Source organism: Stegodyphus dumicola, chromosome 8, assembly GCF_044657685.1.
Source record: "Stegodyphus dumicola isolate Sdum_Otavi_A_Nest chromosome 8, ASM4465768v1".
Lineage (NCBI taxonomy): Eukaryota > Metazoa > Arthropoda > Arachnida > Araneae > Eresidae > Stegodyphus > Stegodyphus dumicola.
Window position 1 is genome coordinate 77,166,672 of NC_140775.1, and position 19,208 is coordinate 77,185,879.

Sequence of the window (19,208 nt, forward strand, 5' to 3'; positions counted from 1 at the left end):
CCTCCAACCTAACAAGAAGTAAACTGATACAGAATAAATGAGTTTACAGTCACGTATTTTTCACAAAATCAAAGTCAATAATATCCCTAAGAGCACCAGATATTTGCTTATCTCAAACACTGTAAAGCGTTTTCTGGAAAAATATTTTACTTTTTGCTGCAACTATAACATCCTTTTGAGAAGGATACCGTTACCGGTAACCGAGTTCCCAAGTTCTTTCCAGGGAGATGTTTTTCGCATACGTGACAGAAATGGGCAGATGGAGCGAAAAATATGGCTGAAATATATCGATATGTGTAAAATGCTGCAGGTGAAAAGCTACGATGTCTATTGCAGTATCGATTTCGTATCATAACCAAGACACATTTATCTAGTATTACATTTCCGTTATGGACCCAATGTAGGCCTGGAAGTGTATTTTCGACTTTTTGCTCAGGAAATATGGTCAGTTTGCTTTCCAGTCGTCATGGTAACTTCCAGTAGTTGACCACTTATGTATTGATAAACAGGAAGGATCCGATTTGGTTTTGATAGTCGCTTTGTAGTGTCTAACGTCTTTGTTTTGCTTCTAGCTATGAATAGATAGATACTCTGCTGCCATCTATTGTGCCGCGTGAAATATATACAATGTTATTCAAAGCGATTGATTCGATTTTCAGATACCTGTAATTTTATACCTACTAACAGAGTATTAATTTGATAAGTATCAAATGAAAAAAGAACCCCTACGAGTTTCAAAATGACATAAAAGACAAATTGTAACTTCTATATTTTTATAAAGAAGTGCTGCTTCTGCCTGAATACGAGTTTAATATGTGATATTCAATTCGATAACTTAGTGTTTCCTGAATGGTCATCTAAGAAACCAAATTTTAATGCCATGCAATCTTATGCCATGTGTTTTGGGGGGTATTCCGTTAAAGATACTTCGCTCTAAAGTTTTCACTGACAGTTCTTTACGATCAGAAAGAGACATTTTTTACTGCTATGTTCGCAACAGATAAGAAAATATTGCAGCAACGTGATATACATTTGACTATACCCTTGTTGTCACTCGGTATTTAAGTAAATCTCGTGGAACAACCGTAAATAAAATTTTTATGCATTTATCACAAAATTGAATATATTCAAATAAACCCCAATTATTAACGCCACCTTAAATTATACAAAGTACTTTGCGTAAAAAAATGTACTAAATACGTAATTCATGTCAAATGCAAGGAACATATCAAAATAAGGAATGATAAGGAGCTACCGAAAGAGTGACACTGACATCCTGCGTGACACAGACGGGGCGGTCCTGTCAGCTTTGACTAGAGCGAAGTGTATGGCTCTGACCCTGCAGACCGTGAATGTAATTCAGTGGAAGGACTTTAGCCATTGACTGTGGTGACTAAAAGGTGTCCGTCATACTTCATTTCGTAACATGTAAGTAAAACGTGGACAGATTTCCTTGCATTTTAAGCGTATTTTTGTTCTTTTGTGTTTACCGATTTAAAAATGAAGCTATTTAAAATTGCGTCAATAAGTATGAATAAACTTGTATTTTGAAGCGAAGCTTTCTTTTTCACAAATAAAAATCGGTTTTAATATTTTTCAGGAATTGCATGATACACTAATTTCAGGCTATCTCAGGATAAGAAAAAACGTTCACAGAGAAAGGGAAGCTGTTTATTTTCCACATCAACGAAAAGTATGGAAAACCCGTCTTTTGCTAGGAAGGAGCATTAACAACCCTTCAAACTGCTGTACAAGCTGCGTTGAAGTTTACGATTCTATAAGAGTAGCACTGGCACAGTAAATCCAGTTCTTGGTCTCTAAGAGAGGAGCCGGGGATCATTTACTGAAAAAAGATTACAAATTCTCTTTAAACAGAATCTTGGAACAATTTGCTAACATTTATTTGGCGAAGGGGAGGGTAGTTTGAAATGTGTTCTGTTGTTGCCAACGCATTGTGAACGCATTCACAAAAACACTGTAATGCTTTTTCAAAATCTGAGTTGAGGAATAACCTGAGGGAATGGGGAATTAGACCATACTGAGCGCTCTCGAGAATGTACTAGATCACAATGTTTACAATGAAAACAAGTTCATAATACTATCTGGAATGGAATTGATTGTATCGGTCTAATGTAATTCGTTTTGCCAGATCGAAGAATTTTCCAAATTTTATCTAGATAAAGTTCTGTATCATTCGTTAATTTATCCCATTTATGAGAACGACTTTCTGTAATTAGAAATGAAACTTCATGTCGTTCATCATCACGTTGACGTTTAGTAAGTGGGTCTCTTATCACTTTCCAACGCTTAAAAAGGCGATTCTTTAGACTTCCAAAATGTCATTAGGCAGTGAGGTACAAGATATCCGAGGGAATAATGTTTTTAGGGTTGAGTCTTTAGGCTTGTGGGTGAGTGAGATAAGAGCATAATTAGTATCTGATGTATTATGAAGAGAAGTATTTCATTAATATGAAATAAAAGTTATTTAAACTTCATTCCATTAATTTTGCATTGAGTTCAAGTGGGTGGGTACATGGCATGAACAGTAAATTGAATAAGAAGTTATTTAGATGATAAAAAAGGCATCTTTAACATCCAGGTGAGGAGTTTACATAACATATTTGAGGATACAGAATATAATTTCTAAATTTAACAAACATAATAAATGTATAACATTTCATGAAATATATGGTACATTTGTTTATTTAAAAAACTGTAATGAAATTAGTTAAAAACAAATCTGATTTCTACACGACTGCAGTTGGTAAACGAAAGTTCAACACGGTCACATTTCCAATATACTATCATTTAAAATCGAGGTAATTTACATTTCTCACTTCCAAACCTGCTTCCCAGTATAACGACCGTCATACGTTAAACAGAATGCCATTTCCATGCGGTGGATGTCTTAAAAGCCTCATTTAGGATTCCACCTGCAAATGAGGAGCAGATCATTGTAATTCATCTCAGCGGTCATTTACAACGATTTGCCTATTCCTTCACCATACATAGGAATCCGCGCCTTTAATGGTGGCAATTTACATTCACCGCTTATATTTCCCTTAGCCTAATATAAGGATAGATTTACGGACGAGAGTAGTTGGAAATAAAATTTTCTTTTCCCGTTTAAGCTGTCTAAATTTATTTTTAAAAAAGGACTTTGATAATAAAATCGTAAAAGAAATCATTGCTCATTTGTGGAGTCGGATAAATTAATCAGATAACTCCGAAATGCGTATTTTGTGGAAATGATTTCAAGGTATATTTGAAAACTCTTGCACTTCAAAATAACGACCAACTCATGCAACATGCTCTACTGCAGTCTATTACAAGAAGTACTCTGGAACATATTTAGGTTATTTAGAGAAGAAATAATGCGTATTTCTTTCTGACAACCTCACTGATTATTCTATGTTTATACATTTAAACATAATAAAACAAAATAATAGCATTTATTATTTCGTGTTTATATTGTACTTAAAGTGAGTTTTCATATGTTTTATACTTTCACCGATTATTTTGTCCTCTGGTGAGGTTTGGTAGTGGCGGAGAGGAGTGAGAGATCCTTGGACCAACCCCTTCCCCAAGAGAGGCTCTCCCTCAAAACTGGGGTGGAAGTAGAAGTCCAAACTCCTTGAAGTTCTGGCAACCATTTTCCCATAAATTACATGAACATGACAGCATCAATAACCGATTATTTTATCCTGCTCTCCAGTTATGAAAACAAACAAAACATTATCTAGTTAGCCACTCGTGAATGTACTTTTGTGTCATTTCAGGAAAATTTTGCCTGCATAAAACTGAGAATACGCTACGTACGGTTTATCATTGTGTCATCGGTGTTTCGTAATATAAGATGAAGCAAAGAATTTATAATATATTAGTAAAATAGCACAATAATTTTCCATAGTTAAGTTTAAATAGCGATTTGCATAATTTGTGCACGGCAGAAAGCGGATAATGATGCAAATTCCAGATTCTTGCTTTCAGTGGTTATGTAGTAATTTGATAGGTAATAGAAAGGAAATTTGCAGAGCTATCTAACTACATATATCAGAAATTGCGAATGCAAAACGAATGTAATTACGAATCTACAAAAAAAAATATTATCTATCAGAGATTTCATCTTGATTATTATTCGCTCGGAAAAATTATAAGGAAGTTTCATAAATATCAAAATTTGGATGTTTTTTGGAATCATGTAAGTTGCTGTCTCCAGGTCTCCAGGTCTCCAGTTTCAAATGGCTGAAATGGGTTCCAGATGCTCAGCAAAAGCTCCTCTTCCCTGCTAGATTTTACCAGAAGCCCTATATCTAGTGATTACAACCAAACACACTGGATGCCACATAAGCAGCCAGCTTGCAAGTCACCTGTAGTGCAGTACAGAAACAAGGATATAATACGAAACTTAACGTTTAAATTAAGTAGAGCTGAACTAAGTAAAGAGTAAGTTTTAATGTTTGATCATCTTTTTATCTCTGTTCAGAGAGTATCCTGGAAGATCTGGTGATATAATAGCCCTTGTTCTTCGATTTAGATGTAGACTGTAATTAGCTTCCATGCGCTGTTTCATGTGGCGTGAAAGGATATAGTAGAAGAAAATCACGTATAAAAATGGCATCAATATGGCGAAGTTAGGTTGATGATGTTCGGCGGCATTTTGGATATTTGATAATGGACATTTTGAGTTACAGGTGTTGCACAAAGGCTTTAGGATGGGAAGCAGCTGTTGTATATAGTTGCTGAAAATTTAATCTCTTGCTGTGATGGAGCATTTCTTTTTATAAATAGTGATGCCGTACTTTCTCGATCTAGAGCACGGAAGAATCTATTAGAGAGTGTCGTTATTGTCGAAACCACTGATTTGCATTCTTCTTTGCTAACAAACCTATTTAACATGTATAAGGTATTATGTAGAGACGAATCATAATTCATAGTCCTCTGCCAGACAACAAATAAGTTCTAATCCACGCTCTAAAGGAGGAAGGGAAAAATTCTTTCTCAAGAATTTTTAAATAACTTGATAATAAATGTGCCCCAAGATTGTTATTGGTGCGTCACAGTTTGAGTTGTCCATATTGCCGAGGGAGAAGTCAAACTATCTCCGCATTAACTGATAAGTACTTTTCATATTTCACAACTCTTGTGTGTAACTTTTCTAGCAAAGACGTATTACAATTGCTTTGATTCGTTATTTCCAGTTAACTGTTGGTTATTTATCATCTTGTGTTAAAAGTACGTTAGAATGAAAACAAATAACTTGGCATAATTGCCATCATTCATGTATAGTCTTCTGTAGATCCACACTCTAAAGGAGGAAGGGAAAAATTCTTTCTCAAGAATTTTTAAATAACTTGATAATAAATGTGCCCCAGGATTGTTATTGATGCGTCACAGTTTGAGTTGTCCATATTGCAGAGTGAGAAGTCAAACTATCTCCGCATTAACTGATAAGTACTTTTCATATTTCACAACTCTTGTGTGTAACTTTTCTATCAAAGACGTATTACAATTGCCTTGATTCGTTATTTCCAGTTAACTGTTGGTTATTTATTATCTTGTGTTAAAATTACGTTAGAATTAAAACAAATAACTTGGCATAATTGCCATCATTCATGTATAGTCTTCTGTAGATAAAGAAAAGTGTAATTCATTCTGAAGATCTGGGCATGCATTTATTACACTAATAAAACATACTCTAGGAGGTTTGTTTCACACGAAAGTCAAAGCATTAAATGATGTTAAATATGCATTTGTGGAATTTTTAATAGATATTTATTACTGTAATTAATTTTTGAGGTTTATTAGAAAGATCATAGTCACGGCAAACCTGAATGTTTTTAAATTTTGTTTTAATATATAATTTATTTAGTTTACAAAATGAGCAACGTAATTTAATAGCCAAAGACATGTAAGACAAATAAAAGAAAAGAATGTTTATAAAATATTAATACAGTCGATTCCGGTTAATCGGACCACATCGGGAAGCGATCGTTTTGGTCCTAATAACCGGCTGGTCCGATTACACGAACATGTCCTATATTGTAAGACGAGACGTGCTATATGTAGAAAACAGCAAATGTACATGTAAATCATGTACTAAAATATAATTATGAACTTTATGGTGCAGTACACACGTATGGCGAACATACATGTACAAACAAGAAATACAGTAGAACTTCTCTTCATTGAAAAAATTAATTTAGAAACAAATTCTAAGATACGCTCTCCACGATACTCAGCATGCGAAGCACAATGACAACAAGTTCTTACCAAGTCCCAGTCAATATTTCAAGAACTTATCCAATGTGATCTGACGCGTTCTCTTGACGGATTGCACGAAATCGACACAAACATCTAACGCAGCAATGGGACTGCCTTCATTTCCCTCCTGCATGAAATACCGACGCAAAGTTTCAATGCATTTCCTCGCATCCTGTGTTGTCACTTGCACCAACTTATTAGCTTCATCATCATCATCACTTTCTTCGTCTTCCGATGCTTTCGTGTGTTTTGCTGCAACTCGAGCAACGATTGCAGCGTCGTAATCTTAATTTTTATCGTAGCATTGAAGTTCGTTGTCAATGGATAAAAATTCTTCGCAAATTTGTACCTGTTGAAGTTCCACATGTAAATCATCACTTTCACTTTTAATGAGCATGTCCACATCCATCTCCAAAACCAAGTACTTAAAACCCCAGTGAGAAGAACAGTTCTGAATTGTCTCACTGCTCACTTTTCGCTAGCTGTCGGCCAGAAATGTAACTGCTTGTAAGATGTTGACCTTTGCACTGACTTAGCTGGCTTTTGACGATGAGGTCAGCAAACTTTCTTCAATTGCTTCAAGGATGTAATTAACCAACCTTACACGATAAAGCGTTTTCAAATCTTTTTATGATACCCATGTCCATTGGCTGGACCAAAGCTGTGGTCCTGGGAGGTAGAAATTCCAGTTGGACGTTCATCAAGCAATCTAAATGAGGATGTGCTGCACCTCGACTGGTGTTGTAGCTCTCTGTCCCAATCTTTAAACCATTCTTTAAAAAGTTCAGAGGTCATCCACGTATTTCTGTTTGCACGATACACAACTGGTAAACTCTCCATCCTAAGTCCTTTAAAGCAGCGAGGTTTAGCGCCTTTTCCTATAACCAACGGCTTCCTCTTGTTCGTTCCTGACATGTTTGAGCAGCACAAGGCAGTTACACGATCCATCCCTTTTTTGGAGCCAGAGAGTGCAACATGTTTGTGACTTAATGAGCCGTCCAGTGTAGCACGATAATATAGCCCAGTCTCATAAGCATTGTAGATGTAATCTGCTGAAAAATTTTCAAGAAGCTCGTGCAGTTTTCTTGATTTCCATTCTTCAGCATTATCGCTATCAGCACTTTCTTTCTCGCCATTTGCTTTCTTGAATTTTATGTCATGTCTAAATTTCCATCGAGACAACCAACCTTCCGTAGCTTTAAAGTCATCGTGGCCCAGCTTTTTAGCGAGTTCTTCTGCTTCGCATTTTAACATTGTCCCGCTTACTCTCGCAGATCGTCCAGTAACAATGGCAAACCATTCATTAAGGGCCTCATTGACATCTGGGTTCTTGCCTTCACTCTTTCGTTTTTTGGAAGTTCCTCGTCGTCCTTCACATTGTGCCCATTCTTCTCGCAGCTCATTATCTTGTTTTATCAAGCGCAAAATTGTAGTCTTTGCCAATCCGGTTAGTTCCACCAAACGACACTGACTATTGTTTCGTGGTTGTTGCATGATCTTATCCACGAAACCAATTTTTTCAGCTAACATTATGTCCCGTCGTGGCATTTTGGCAGAGGAGAAAAGACACGTGCGTAGTTCACTGACTAAAGTGGTCTGAAGAACCCTTGGTGTTTCGAGTTCAAGATGTTGAGGTCAAGAGGGAGATAAAATGCTCGCCATTATAAGCTTTGGCACTAAATTATAGCTTTCTCGTGTAAACTTTAATTATGATTGACAGGCGGGAATATTTTTCAGTTCGAGCCGGATACTCTATTCTTCATTTCCGGTTTTGCTTTTGTCATGCACTTTAAGGAATTCCTGACCTTTGCTAAAGCATTTTCCTAGAGAGCCGAAACGACAGATCCTCCCATATGTCGCAGTCCACCTGTACATCCGCTGTACGCGGCCGACTTGTGGCTTCTTTTTCTTATTCGCTCTCACGTTTTTTGGTCCGATTAAACGGAATTTCGGTACAAATAAACGAATAATATTAGGCTTATGTATATAGGATTTGTTTCGGTTCTTTAGGATTTGGTCTGAAAAAGCGGCTGTACCGATATCCGGTGGTCCAATTAACCGGATTCGACTGTATATGCCTAACACCAGGAACATTTTCTTAATTTTAGTTTCAAATAACTTTTAAATAATTAATATGTCTGTTATAATATAATTTACTATTAAAGTAATACTTTTTCTACAGTCAAAATTAATATTCTCTTTCGAATTAGATATTGGATTTTAATACAATATGAACTTAAAAATGCTCTGGCTAAGTACTTCTATTAGACCTATAAATCGTTCAAATTTTTTTACGATTTGCAAAATATTCTTGAATAAATCTGATTTACTTCTAAATTCAATTTAATTTAGTATTTTCTATGTTTCAATTTTATGTATGTAATAAAGATTTCTAGTCAGATAGACTAACTATATTATAGCAGTTTTATTATAGCTGCGAAGTTTATTCTTCTGAACTTTCTACTTCACAGCTCCTAGCTGAGAGCATTCTACTTTTCGTGTACCTGGTACAGAAATCACAACGTGAAGCAGGTGTAAAAATATAATTGTATATTTTATCTCTCATAAATGTCTCGATGTGTTTATGGGTCATAAAAATAGTAGAAAAGTTTGCATAAAGTCTGCTATTGCGCCAATAAAATAAAAATAAGGATTTAATTCATATTTAATAATTTATATTCCTGTTCTAAGGTTCAGACGAGAAAGATCTTTAATAACCTGATCCTAAAGATACAAAATTTGATAAGAAGGGTCATAAAATAGCTTTCAGATTTTTTTCATAATAAAACTAAACTAAAATTTTATGCAAAATGTAATAAAAATTCCTCCAAAATTAATGATTATGAATCCAGTTAAAAATGCATCATACGAAAAGACTCTTTACACTTACTTTAATAGGGCTTAAGCCCTATTAAAGTAAGATCTATATTCGTTAGGCTTTTCATATGGCCCCACAGGAAAAAGTTCGAACGTAAGAGATTCCGTGATCCGGGTGGCCAAGCTATGGGACCACCTTGACCAATTCATTGCTGTGGAAATTTGAAAATTTCGAGGTTCGGATAACCAGCCTTCGCCCTGGTAATCTACGGTAAAAAAATGTCGTTGGATGCCTTTTTATACCATTTAAAATGCCACCTGGCGGCTCACCGTTTGCGTCCGACCCTACATTCTATGACGAATATTGCTCGTATAGCTGCCTTCTATCAGCCCCTAAAGTTTTGCCCATTTGTTCAGATTCACCCTGTATATATAGTATCGAACGCTTACTAAACTCACTGGTTAATAAAATCAGCCGCTTCAGAGTTTTAAGAACCAAACCAATATAAAGTAATCGATAGAGACACCGCCGTTTATTAAACTCATCTCCACCATTTATATCAAATCGGTAAAAGACTCATTATTTTTAGGGATCAGAATATCCAACTCCTACCAAATTGTTTGTAGTTCATTCGTTTAATTTATAAATTAGTCAGGTATAAAGCGCTTTCTGGTATCAAGCGCTTCAATAAAAAAGTGTTTGACCGAAATTTTCTACCTTCACCGCCGAAGGTGCTTTATCACTTAGTCACTGTTTTTAAACCTTTTTGTTCGCTTTTAAAGACAGAATTTTCTTAGACAGAACTTCGCCGAGCTTAAAAGACAGAACTTTCTCATCTTGAGTTTACTAACAGCAATCCTATGGGATTGATAGGCAATCCGATATTTTATAGACTGACAGAGCCATAGTAAATGAGTGAGTGACTGTTCATTCTCGAATACCAACTAGTAAGAGGTGGAAATGCAAATTCTGCATCCCATCTTTTAAGACTTTCATTTTCAAAATCTTCTCTTCAAGGTACACAAATTCTGTTCACAGAGAGTTCTCGAATTCATGACACGCTTCATAGGACTATCATACACTAACTATCTTTGAATGGAAAGAGCGGTAAATTGTAAGCTGAGAAAAAAGCAAAGAAAACATTCACCATACCTATAATCATAAAGTGGCAGACTGAGTTGACAGATAAAGAGCAAACTTTTTTCTGGCTTGAAAGATGAGTTTTGAAATGGAATAAATCTTAGGAAAAGCATGGTTTTAATTTGTTTGTGCGCTTGTCGAAAATTCCTATGCGAAAAGATTTAAACTTGAAGGAGAAGAATAAATTGTTAAAAAAATCTTGATGTTTTTGGTAACTGCAGCCACAAAGAAACTGCATTTAAACTGAAAATTTCTCAACTAGCATTGTGCAGTTTACTTAGGAATTAAAACTGGTGAAATACTGATAAAAAATCAAATGTCTCAAAGAAGCTGGAAAACAACCAGAAAATCCAGAAACGTTGAAAACCTTTTCTAGAATGGTTTTTAAGTATAAGACTAAAATATCTTCGAATTTTTAGAATTCGTTTCATTATAAAATCTGTGAAATTCCCGAAAATGCTAGGATATAATTTTGTATTAATTGACGCTTGGCTTACAAAATAGAAAGAGAGAAATAGCACTGTTTACAAGAAACCTGAATGGGGAGAAAAAAATCATATCATCATGCGGGTGAAATACGTTTTCTTGGATAGTTGAATGAATGAAAGTCATAGGATGTGTTTCTGTGCAATAAATATGTAATATGGATCCAATAAGAAAGAATATATCAGTGGTTTATAAAGTGTATATCAGTGGTATATAAAGTAATATATCAGTAGAAATCACAATACCTCGATTTTAGTAGGATCCAAAAATTTACCTTTGAATTATTACAACAGAAAGAATTCATGAATGACAAATAGTACTTGTACTGATTTTCTTTTGAAATGAAACAGTAAACTCAAAAAGAAAAACATATCTTTGTAATTATTCAACTGTACAGCAGAAATTCTTCTAATATTTTCGGAAAATATTAGTATCTCTTTCTGCAAATACAATTTTTAATATTTAGCCTTATGCTGAAGTGTTATAAAAACTTTCAAATATCATTACAGGAAGGTGGTCAGAAAATGATAAAGAGAATTGAATTATTTAAGATTGCAGGGGACAGGTGACGGAGGACGGGGACGCCTGGCATCTAACAGAGGTAAACAGGCATATGTCCCACGCCCTTCCCTATCCAGACGCAACAACTCCCTGGGGCCTCATAAGGGCGCACCGGGAGTTTATTGATATTTCACAAAAGGTTTACATGGCCGTACAGGGGCTATTTCTTTTCAGAGTGACATTGGTTTACATATTGGTTGGTTTACATTAGTTACATTGTTGATATGACATAAACATAAAACTTACATGACATATGATATTTGACACATAACATTAACCTAAACTTGAGCATAAGACTTGCTACTTTACATAATACATAAATTACTACTTACTCATAAATCACTGCCTACTGATAACATATAAATTCTGCTTTATTCGTTAAATTATCGCATACACATAAGTACCTGCTTGCACCTGAATTACTGCTTGCACATGAAATACTGCTTACACATTAATATGATGCTGAATTACATATACATGCTACATTACACATTAATTTGATACATGATTACACATTATTATGATACAAATACTGCTTACACATTAATGTGATACACAATTGCATAATACATTGTACATATGGCAATATTCAGATCGCACTTCACTCATATTGGGTTATTCAGTGCGGAATATAAAACAAAATGCTGTTTCAGTTAAAGAGTATACTACATAGTTGCACTGCACCTTTGCATTACACACATATACTGTTGCACTATACATAACTGCTACTTTACACATAAGTTACTGCCTGCTGATGACACATAAATTACTACTTATATAAGTTATTGCTTGCACTTAAAATTCTGGTTACACATTAATATGATACATTATTACATATAGGATTGTACATATGGCAACATTCGGATCACAGTTTACACATATTTGGTTATTCAGTGCGGAGTAAGAAACAGCATGCTGTTTCAGTCAAGGATTATATTACATAGTTGCATTGTGCATAGTTGCGTTATACCGTTGCATTACATATATATTCTGTTGCATTGTACATAAATTAATACGTACTCATGAATTGCTCCCTACTGATCATACATAAGTTCCTGCTTACACATAAGTTACTGCTTACACACTAGTATGATACTCATAAATTACTCCTTACACATAAGTTGCTTCCGAAAGAGGTGACTAAATTGATATCTCTGCTACATGCCTTGCATATTATAGTCACAGCAAGATATCAGTCAGTCAATGCAGGGTTTAAAACATAGGTTAAAAACTGTTTCAGGAAATGTTCAAATAATTGCAAAAACGAATAGCAAGAATGATACTGAAGAAGGCGATGATTTGCCAACACCAATACAATGTAGGAAAGCATTACAGATTCTAAGAAAAACTCTTAAACAGAAAGGCTAACAGCAGTTTTAAAAATTGAGAACACAAGTAAAGAACTTTTGAGGAATAGTACGAAAGAAAGGCGGATATTGTTTGTAAAAGTAAAAATTTCAGTGTTCCGGGATAGTGATGGCCGCCCAACCAGGACAGTGGTTAGCGATGCTGACTGCCGTACCGAAAGGCCCGTGTTCGAATCCCGGAGAATGCTTAGATGTTTGTAAATGAATAGCGCCTGTGAGGCAGGGGGCTCTCTAAATATGCTTCGAACCAAAAGCCCTCTCGAGAGGCTGGTGTGGGGGAAGAGGTATGGGAGACCATCGGACTCATCCACCTGGTGTTCTTTCCAGAAAACTGAGGACGGAACTGGGCAAAGTCGTATTCTCACCTGTAAGGTGCTCAGGGCTCTTGCTGACGACAGGCACAATCTTTTACTCTTTGCCACGATGAATTTCGTGAATTTGTTCTGATATTACTGTTAGCCAAGTGAGATAAGTCACAACAACAACGTTATTCTTGTAATACTTTTTTCTAAAAAATTTATTTTTAATTTTGTAAAAACATTTTATAATAATAAATTCCCAAGCTGCGTTAACAGTTTAATTCTAGCATCAACATTTAATTATTATTTTAGGACTGATAAGTGGATAGTTGTTATTTATAGTTAAGACTGATATCGCAGTTTGCTAATAAAAAATCGCCGCTTACGGAACTCAAATGTGCTTGGAACGGAAATATTTTCAATAAGCGTCGGATACTGTATTCATAAACTGTAGTCGATATCAAAAATTGATAATAATATGCTTATTAAATATATTCAAGACTTTACCACGAATTTACCACAAATTAGGTTTTATCCAAAACAGGACCGTTAATTGCCAAAATGAGCATTTTTTGTTTTATAATTGCACTAAACGTCTTCCGTTATGTTGATAACAGGCATCATATAAACTGACACAGTCAGTTATATTTATTGAATAATTGGTGCTAGAATTTTACAAGATGAGTATCTTTATTTTAGACTCATTAAATGATGAATACTTTAATAACCGATATTTTTAATCTGTAGGAATTATATAAAACTTTCGACTTCACTGTTATAAAATCTTCTTAACCATAATGTTGAAGCCGCTATATAAAATGTCTGCCTTAAGAAATTTTGTACCTTCAAATATCCTAAGAAGGGTTAATATTTAACGAAACAAAGCTTGTTAATGCCGTTTTCAAACATTATGTGTGTGATCATATCTTCAGGATTGGCTCCATAGCAAAGGAAACAGAGAAATGGTTCATTCAGTATTTACAGCTTGTAAACCAATTATTATTCAGGAAGCTGCTTAACAGCGCAAAGTGTTTGTAATATTTAACATATTGGTTTTATCCTATGTCATTCGTTTTCCTTACATTTGTATTATTGTAATTATCTGTTGGATCAATGCAGTAAGTTGTTCTATTTCTTTATTCTTAGGTCCGGGAAATGAATAGTGCCTATCTAGAGAATAACACGCACCTGACGATTCACATTGAATGGCTGGAATCTATGCTCCTTTTCAGCGCCCTCTATCACAAATATGATGACGTTTGTCGAATACATGGCCATCAGATGAAGTGAGTATTGCATTGTTTGCTTGATGCGTTAAACTTTTACGAAATGGCTGGGAAAAATGCCTTCCGGTGTTTAAAAATGGATGTAGTTTCATTTCCTCATTTCCGTTTCTTCAACAAAATATACGCTTTCGTGAACTAAAATAAAAACTTTCATTTCATTTTCTTATTATTTTGAAAATTTCTTCCTGATTATATTAAAAAGGAAATTTAGACTTAACCTTCGTATATACATGTTATTAAAATCGCATTTCCTAATCAAGTTTGCCGTGTTTAAAAATGAAAGAGAGAAGATAAAAAATCAGTTATTATTTCGGGTTAATTAAAATTTGTCTTTTAAATTTAAGTTTTACGAAGAAATTAAATAGATTAAGACCTTGGAAACCCTAATTTTTAAGTTTAATTTTAACTTTCCCCATTCAATATACTCGTGAAATTGTTAAAATTCGCCAAACTACTTCATATCCCTCTAAACTGATAATTTACAATCTGATATGCTTCCGACACTATTTCTTACAAAATTGCAAATCCATAAAGGAAAGTAAGAATATTCGGCATACTATTTGTGTGATTTATAAGAGAAATTGAGATCAAAATCAATGCTTGTTATTGAGGAAGTATTTCATGACCAAAGCCTGTCTATTATTAACTGCACATTCATGCATCTCAAAAACTTGAATTAGTGAAACACTTTTACGTTTTCAATCAGTGTACCCAAATTAGTAACGAATCATTGTTTTATTTGAGGTACAACTTTCTGTGATTCAGTGCTATCAATATTATGTGTTTTAAACAAAAGTTAATTTTCATAATAAAACTATTTAACAATAAATATAATATTTTACGCTTAACTTTATTTTGTAGCTAAAAAGTAATAAAAAAATTCCTTTTTTATTATCGCATTTATTTTATTTAATTAAGTGAAAATGAGTTACTAACCATATTGTTTTCTAGCTTTCTTACCCCCCCCCACATACATTCCTGAGATGAAGGAGTAAATGACAAAAGCAACATATTTCACTTTATAAAAGTTTACATCATAGGAACGAGCCCTTTTTCTTGAATTTTCAATTACTTAGCTGCAAAAACCATTTATATGATGCTCTTGACTGTTGTTATTTTCATATCATGTTCTGTTCTTTTAAAAACATTATCCGTATGCTATCAAGAAAGTAAGAAGTTTCCATTTCTAAACATTCGTATCCTTGCAAACTCTGCTAAATACCTCTTGTCCTTAAAAAGAATATTTTATCAATCCTTTATAAATAAAAAATTTCTTTAAGCAATATTTTACTTTCTTACATAAATATAATATAAACTTTCATTAGTTGTATTCTTAAATATTCTTTTATGAAGAAAAACCTAAAGATATTTTGAAAAATTTACCGTTTTTTACTCATTTTGAAATTTAAATGAGTTTATCAATCGCTGCTCGATTATAAAACAATTCTAGCTGCTTAGAGTTTATAAACAATACATATAACAAAGTTTATAAAGAGAAACCTTCGTTCCTAAAAATCCAAAATTTTGTTCCATCCCTGATGAGGGAAAAAAAATAAAAGATTGAAAAGCTGCATTTTAATGGCTGGTTTAAATCTCAAAAATGCATGCATGATTCCGAAACATGTAACAGCTTAACGCCGTACACACGTTATGCAGTTGATTGCATTGCATGATTATTATATAAAGGAGTGTGACTTAAAATAGTTTTCATTAGTACGATTAATAAATTGGACATTGCTACGAATAATTTGCATCGGTTACTCATGCTCATTAAACTTTTACCCTTGACGTTGACTGGCATACTTCTAAATTGCGTTCTGAAGATCATATGTCTGGGAGGAAAGTTACATACGAACTCAGTTTCTGTTCACATCTTTCCGTTCAGATAACGCCTCGACCAAAATTTGTCACATCATATCATTCATCTTCCTGTTCTTAATTATGTGAGTGGATGGTCCATCCACCTCTCAGGGCAACCTCTCCTTTTTGGTGCTAACCAGTAACGTTCGGTATAGTATGGAGCTTTAAAAACAGGACTAAATGTTTGAAGACCACATCCTCTCCTCATGAAAGGAGATAATGTTCTTGAATTCACTGTAGCTGCTGATGTAACATGAGAAGTAGTTATTTAATTATCATTATTTGCATAAAACGCTTCGTTTTAATGTGCAATCAGAAATTTTAGAAGCCATTCATATACAATATTTAATATCGTTTATTTTTATTAAAAAGAAGTCCCTTGATTAATGCAGTTGCTATTTACAATCTAACTGCTTATATTATTTTCTTCTTTTCTATAATTGTAACTTTTGTTCTGCGATTAACTGTTTAAGACATATGCATTTTTTTTAAACTTTCTCTGTAATGTAATATAATATATCATCGTATCGTAATTCTGTGTTATAATTTAGGTAAATTCTTCAACAACAAATATTATGCATATTTTGTTGTTTGACTTCTGAATTAATAAATTCTTCAGGGTTTAAATATGCATTAAAAGGCGTAATTAAAATATCTAAATAGGTTTTATTTTCTATTTAAGGCGTGAAATCACTGCTCTCCAGTTAGAGAACTACAGCTTAGAAAGGCAGCTCTTGAGTTACCAGAAATCCTTGGCTGTATCCCATTCCAGAACCCAACATTCCGAAGACATAGAGGATGAATATTATAATGATGACTACGATAGAAGTTTATCAAAGGACCAAAGCTTTTCTGAGCCGGAATACGTTTGAAAGGAAATGCTACTTGGGACTGGTCTCATTCCTTTTCCAAGCACAAGATGATAGTTAGAAAATGAAGTTGACTCGAAAACAGGACATAAGTGCTCTAAGCCGCACACATTGACGAGAAGTGTAGAATTAATTCATGCGGTTTTCTTGCTAGCCTTCATAAGTTTGCATATAGAGTGAGTTTTCTTTGAAAATCAAAATGTTTATTACACAAAGCAGAATATTATGTATATTTATATATGCTTTGCATTTCTTTATATCAAACTTATTCATGTGCCATTAATGAAACCTGTTTACGTCAGCCATACAGGATTTTATACTAAGGAAAATTTATGTAATCTTTTAAAGTAAGCTATAAAAATTATTTAGTTATATATTCGAATCTTTTAAGTAAATATATAAGCAGCAAAGTAAAGAACACGGAAATCTTAGGATTTGTTTCTTTTCCCCACGTCTTAGACGAGAAGAAAGAAACTGATCCTATGATCTATGCATTTGATAAATTTCCTGTCCTTAAAATGGACCAAATTTATCCAAGCCTTCAGTGAACATAATGAAAACATATGAAGCAGATACTATACAGGTCGCCATGGACTTACTAAAAATGTATCATTTAATACGGAAAATTAAGAGATGCATTTGGAGTTTAGTTAAACTGTAATGATGGCTAACTTCCCAGGTTTCATGTTTTACATATATTTAAAAAACAAATTGAGGGCTGTTCATTTATAATTATTTTCTAAATTGTTTTTTTCGTTCTTTAGAATTTCTGTGAAGGCGTTTTCGCAAATTTTCTTTTATTATTCATTTCTGTAACCAAATGCAATATTTGTCCTGTTTGGACAAAAACAGCAAATGCTTGGTTTTTACGACTATTAATAGAATAATAGTGTCATATAACTTTTACTCGCTTATCCGTGATGGCAAACCTGCATGGAAATGAGCATGAAAATTCAAACCATTGTAGCTTCTTGCTCGTTACAGCTGCATTCTTGTTTCCTGTATAAACTAGGTCGATTATATTAAATTTTTTTGAAAACTCCTTCTTCCTTACCAGTTTGTTGTATCATTTCTTTCTAATAAAACTGGCCTAAGTTTAATATATTAGACAATATGTAAATGGCTTTGCCTTCACATATTGGCGAGTGGCAGATATTTCGTCATCAGATTTTGCAACTGAAGTTATATCTATAACCTATTTTGAGTAAAATATTGTAATTTTAAACTGTCCATATTTGGCTTGTTTATGAGAAAGGGTATATCTTTAAACAGTATGGTATGTAAAATTTGCATTTATTAAGAATTGTAACAAATTTTTATTATTTATCAAAACTAACTATGTATATAAAACATTTTATAATAAAGTTTGTATTGCAGCTCAATGCACATGAAAAATAGTATGATATCAATGTATTTCATATTAAAATAACATATTCTTTGTTTATTTTGATGAAAATTGTTATATAAATTGCTGATAATTGCTGATAATGAAGGAATATATAAAGTATTTGATGTTAATTATATACTACAGGTTCATAATACATTTAAGGTAGAATTAATTAAACTTATTTTACAAATATAAATAACATGTATTAGTTTTAATTTATTTTTATAATTAAGTGCTTTATTCATATAATTCTTTAGACATCGAAACACTGTATTATTTAAAAAATGTTAAAATAACGAACAAAAACGATGAAAATTGTTTCGTCCTGAGTAAAAGCTTCTGATTTTGCTAACATTTTTTTTTTTTTTTTTTTTTTGTTTATTTAAAACTGTATCTTAAAGAAAGCATTTTATTATAAATAGTAGGAATGTGCATATCACAATTTTTTATTAATTCGAAAATTAGTTTTATTCATAAATTAATAAACCTTTGTGCTTTGTCATATCTATCAAAGTAATTTTTGTCAAAATATTACCGTAATCCTTTTAAATTAATACTTCATTATTTGGAAAAATAAATTATAATTAGCTTCTTTCCAAGTATTTAAAGTTATACCTTTTTCAGAGATAGTGATTTGTTTTGAATAGATAAGCATGTGTAATTTGACTCTTCAATTTCTGTGTTTTTCACAAGTAATAAATCAACGCTATGTGTCTGTCTAGCACTTTTGTTGTTAGATATTGAAGAATCATTACTTACAATCAAGTTGCACAAAGGGAGCACTTCTCAGATGAATAGGCGTCACAAGTATAGAATAGATGTGCAACAATTTTTGAGCTTCCAATGATAGAATAATATAAATTTTTTACTA

The 19,208-nt window shown here is 33.3% G+C and overlaps 1 protein-coding gene across 7 annotated transcripts in view; it reads left to right on the forward strand.

The window, feature by feature from the left end:
* LOC118182039 (uncharacterized) overlaps window positions 1-18,446 on the forward strand; it is a 670,352-nt gene extending 651,906 nt beyond the window's left edge. For all 7 annotated transcript variants that reach the window (XM_085822013.1, XM_085822012.1, XM_085822011.1 and 4 more), the window contains 2 exons: window positions 14,082-14,221; window positions 16,764-18,446. In XM_085822013.1, coding sequence (XP_085678139.1) covers window positions 14,082-14,221; window positions 16,764-16,953 — 330 coding nt within the window. In that variant the 3' untranslated portion in view covers window positions 16,954-18,446. The remainder of the gene's footprint in view (window positions 1-14,081; window positions 14,222-16,763) is intronic.
* Window positions 18,447-19,208: the final 762 nt, after the last annotated feature.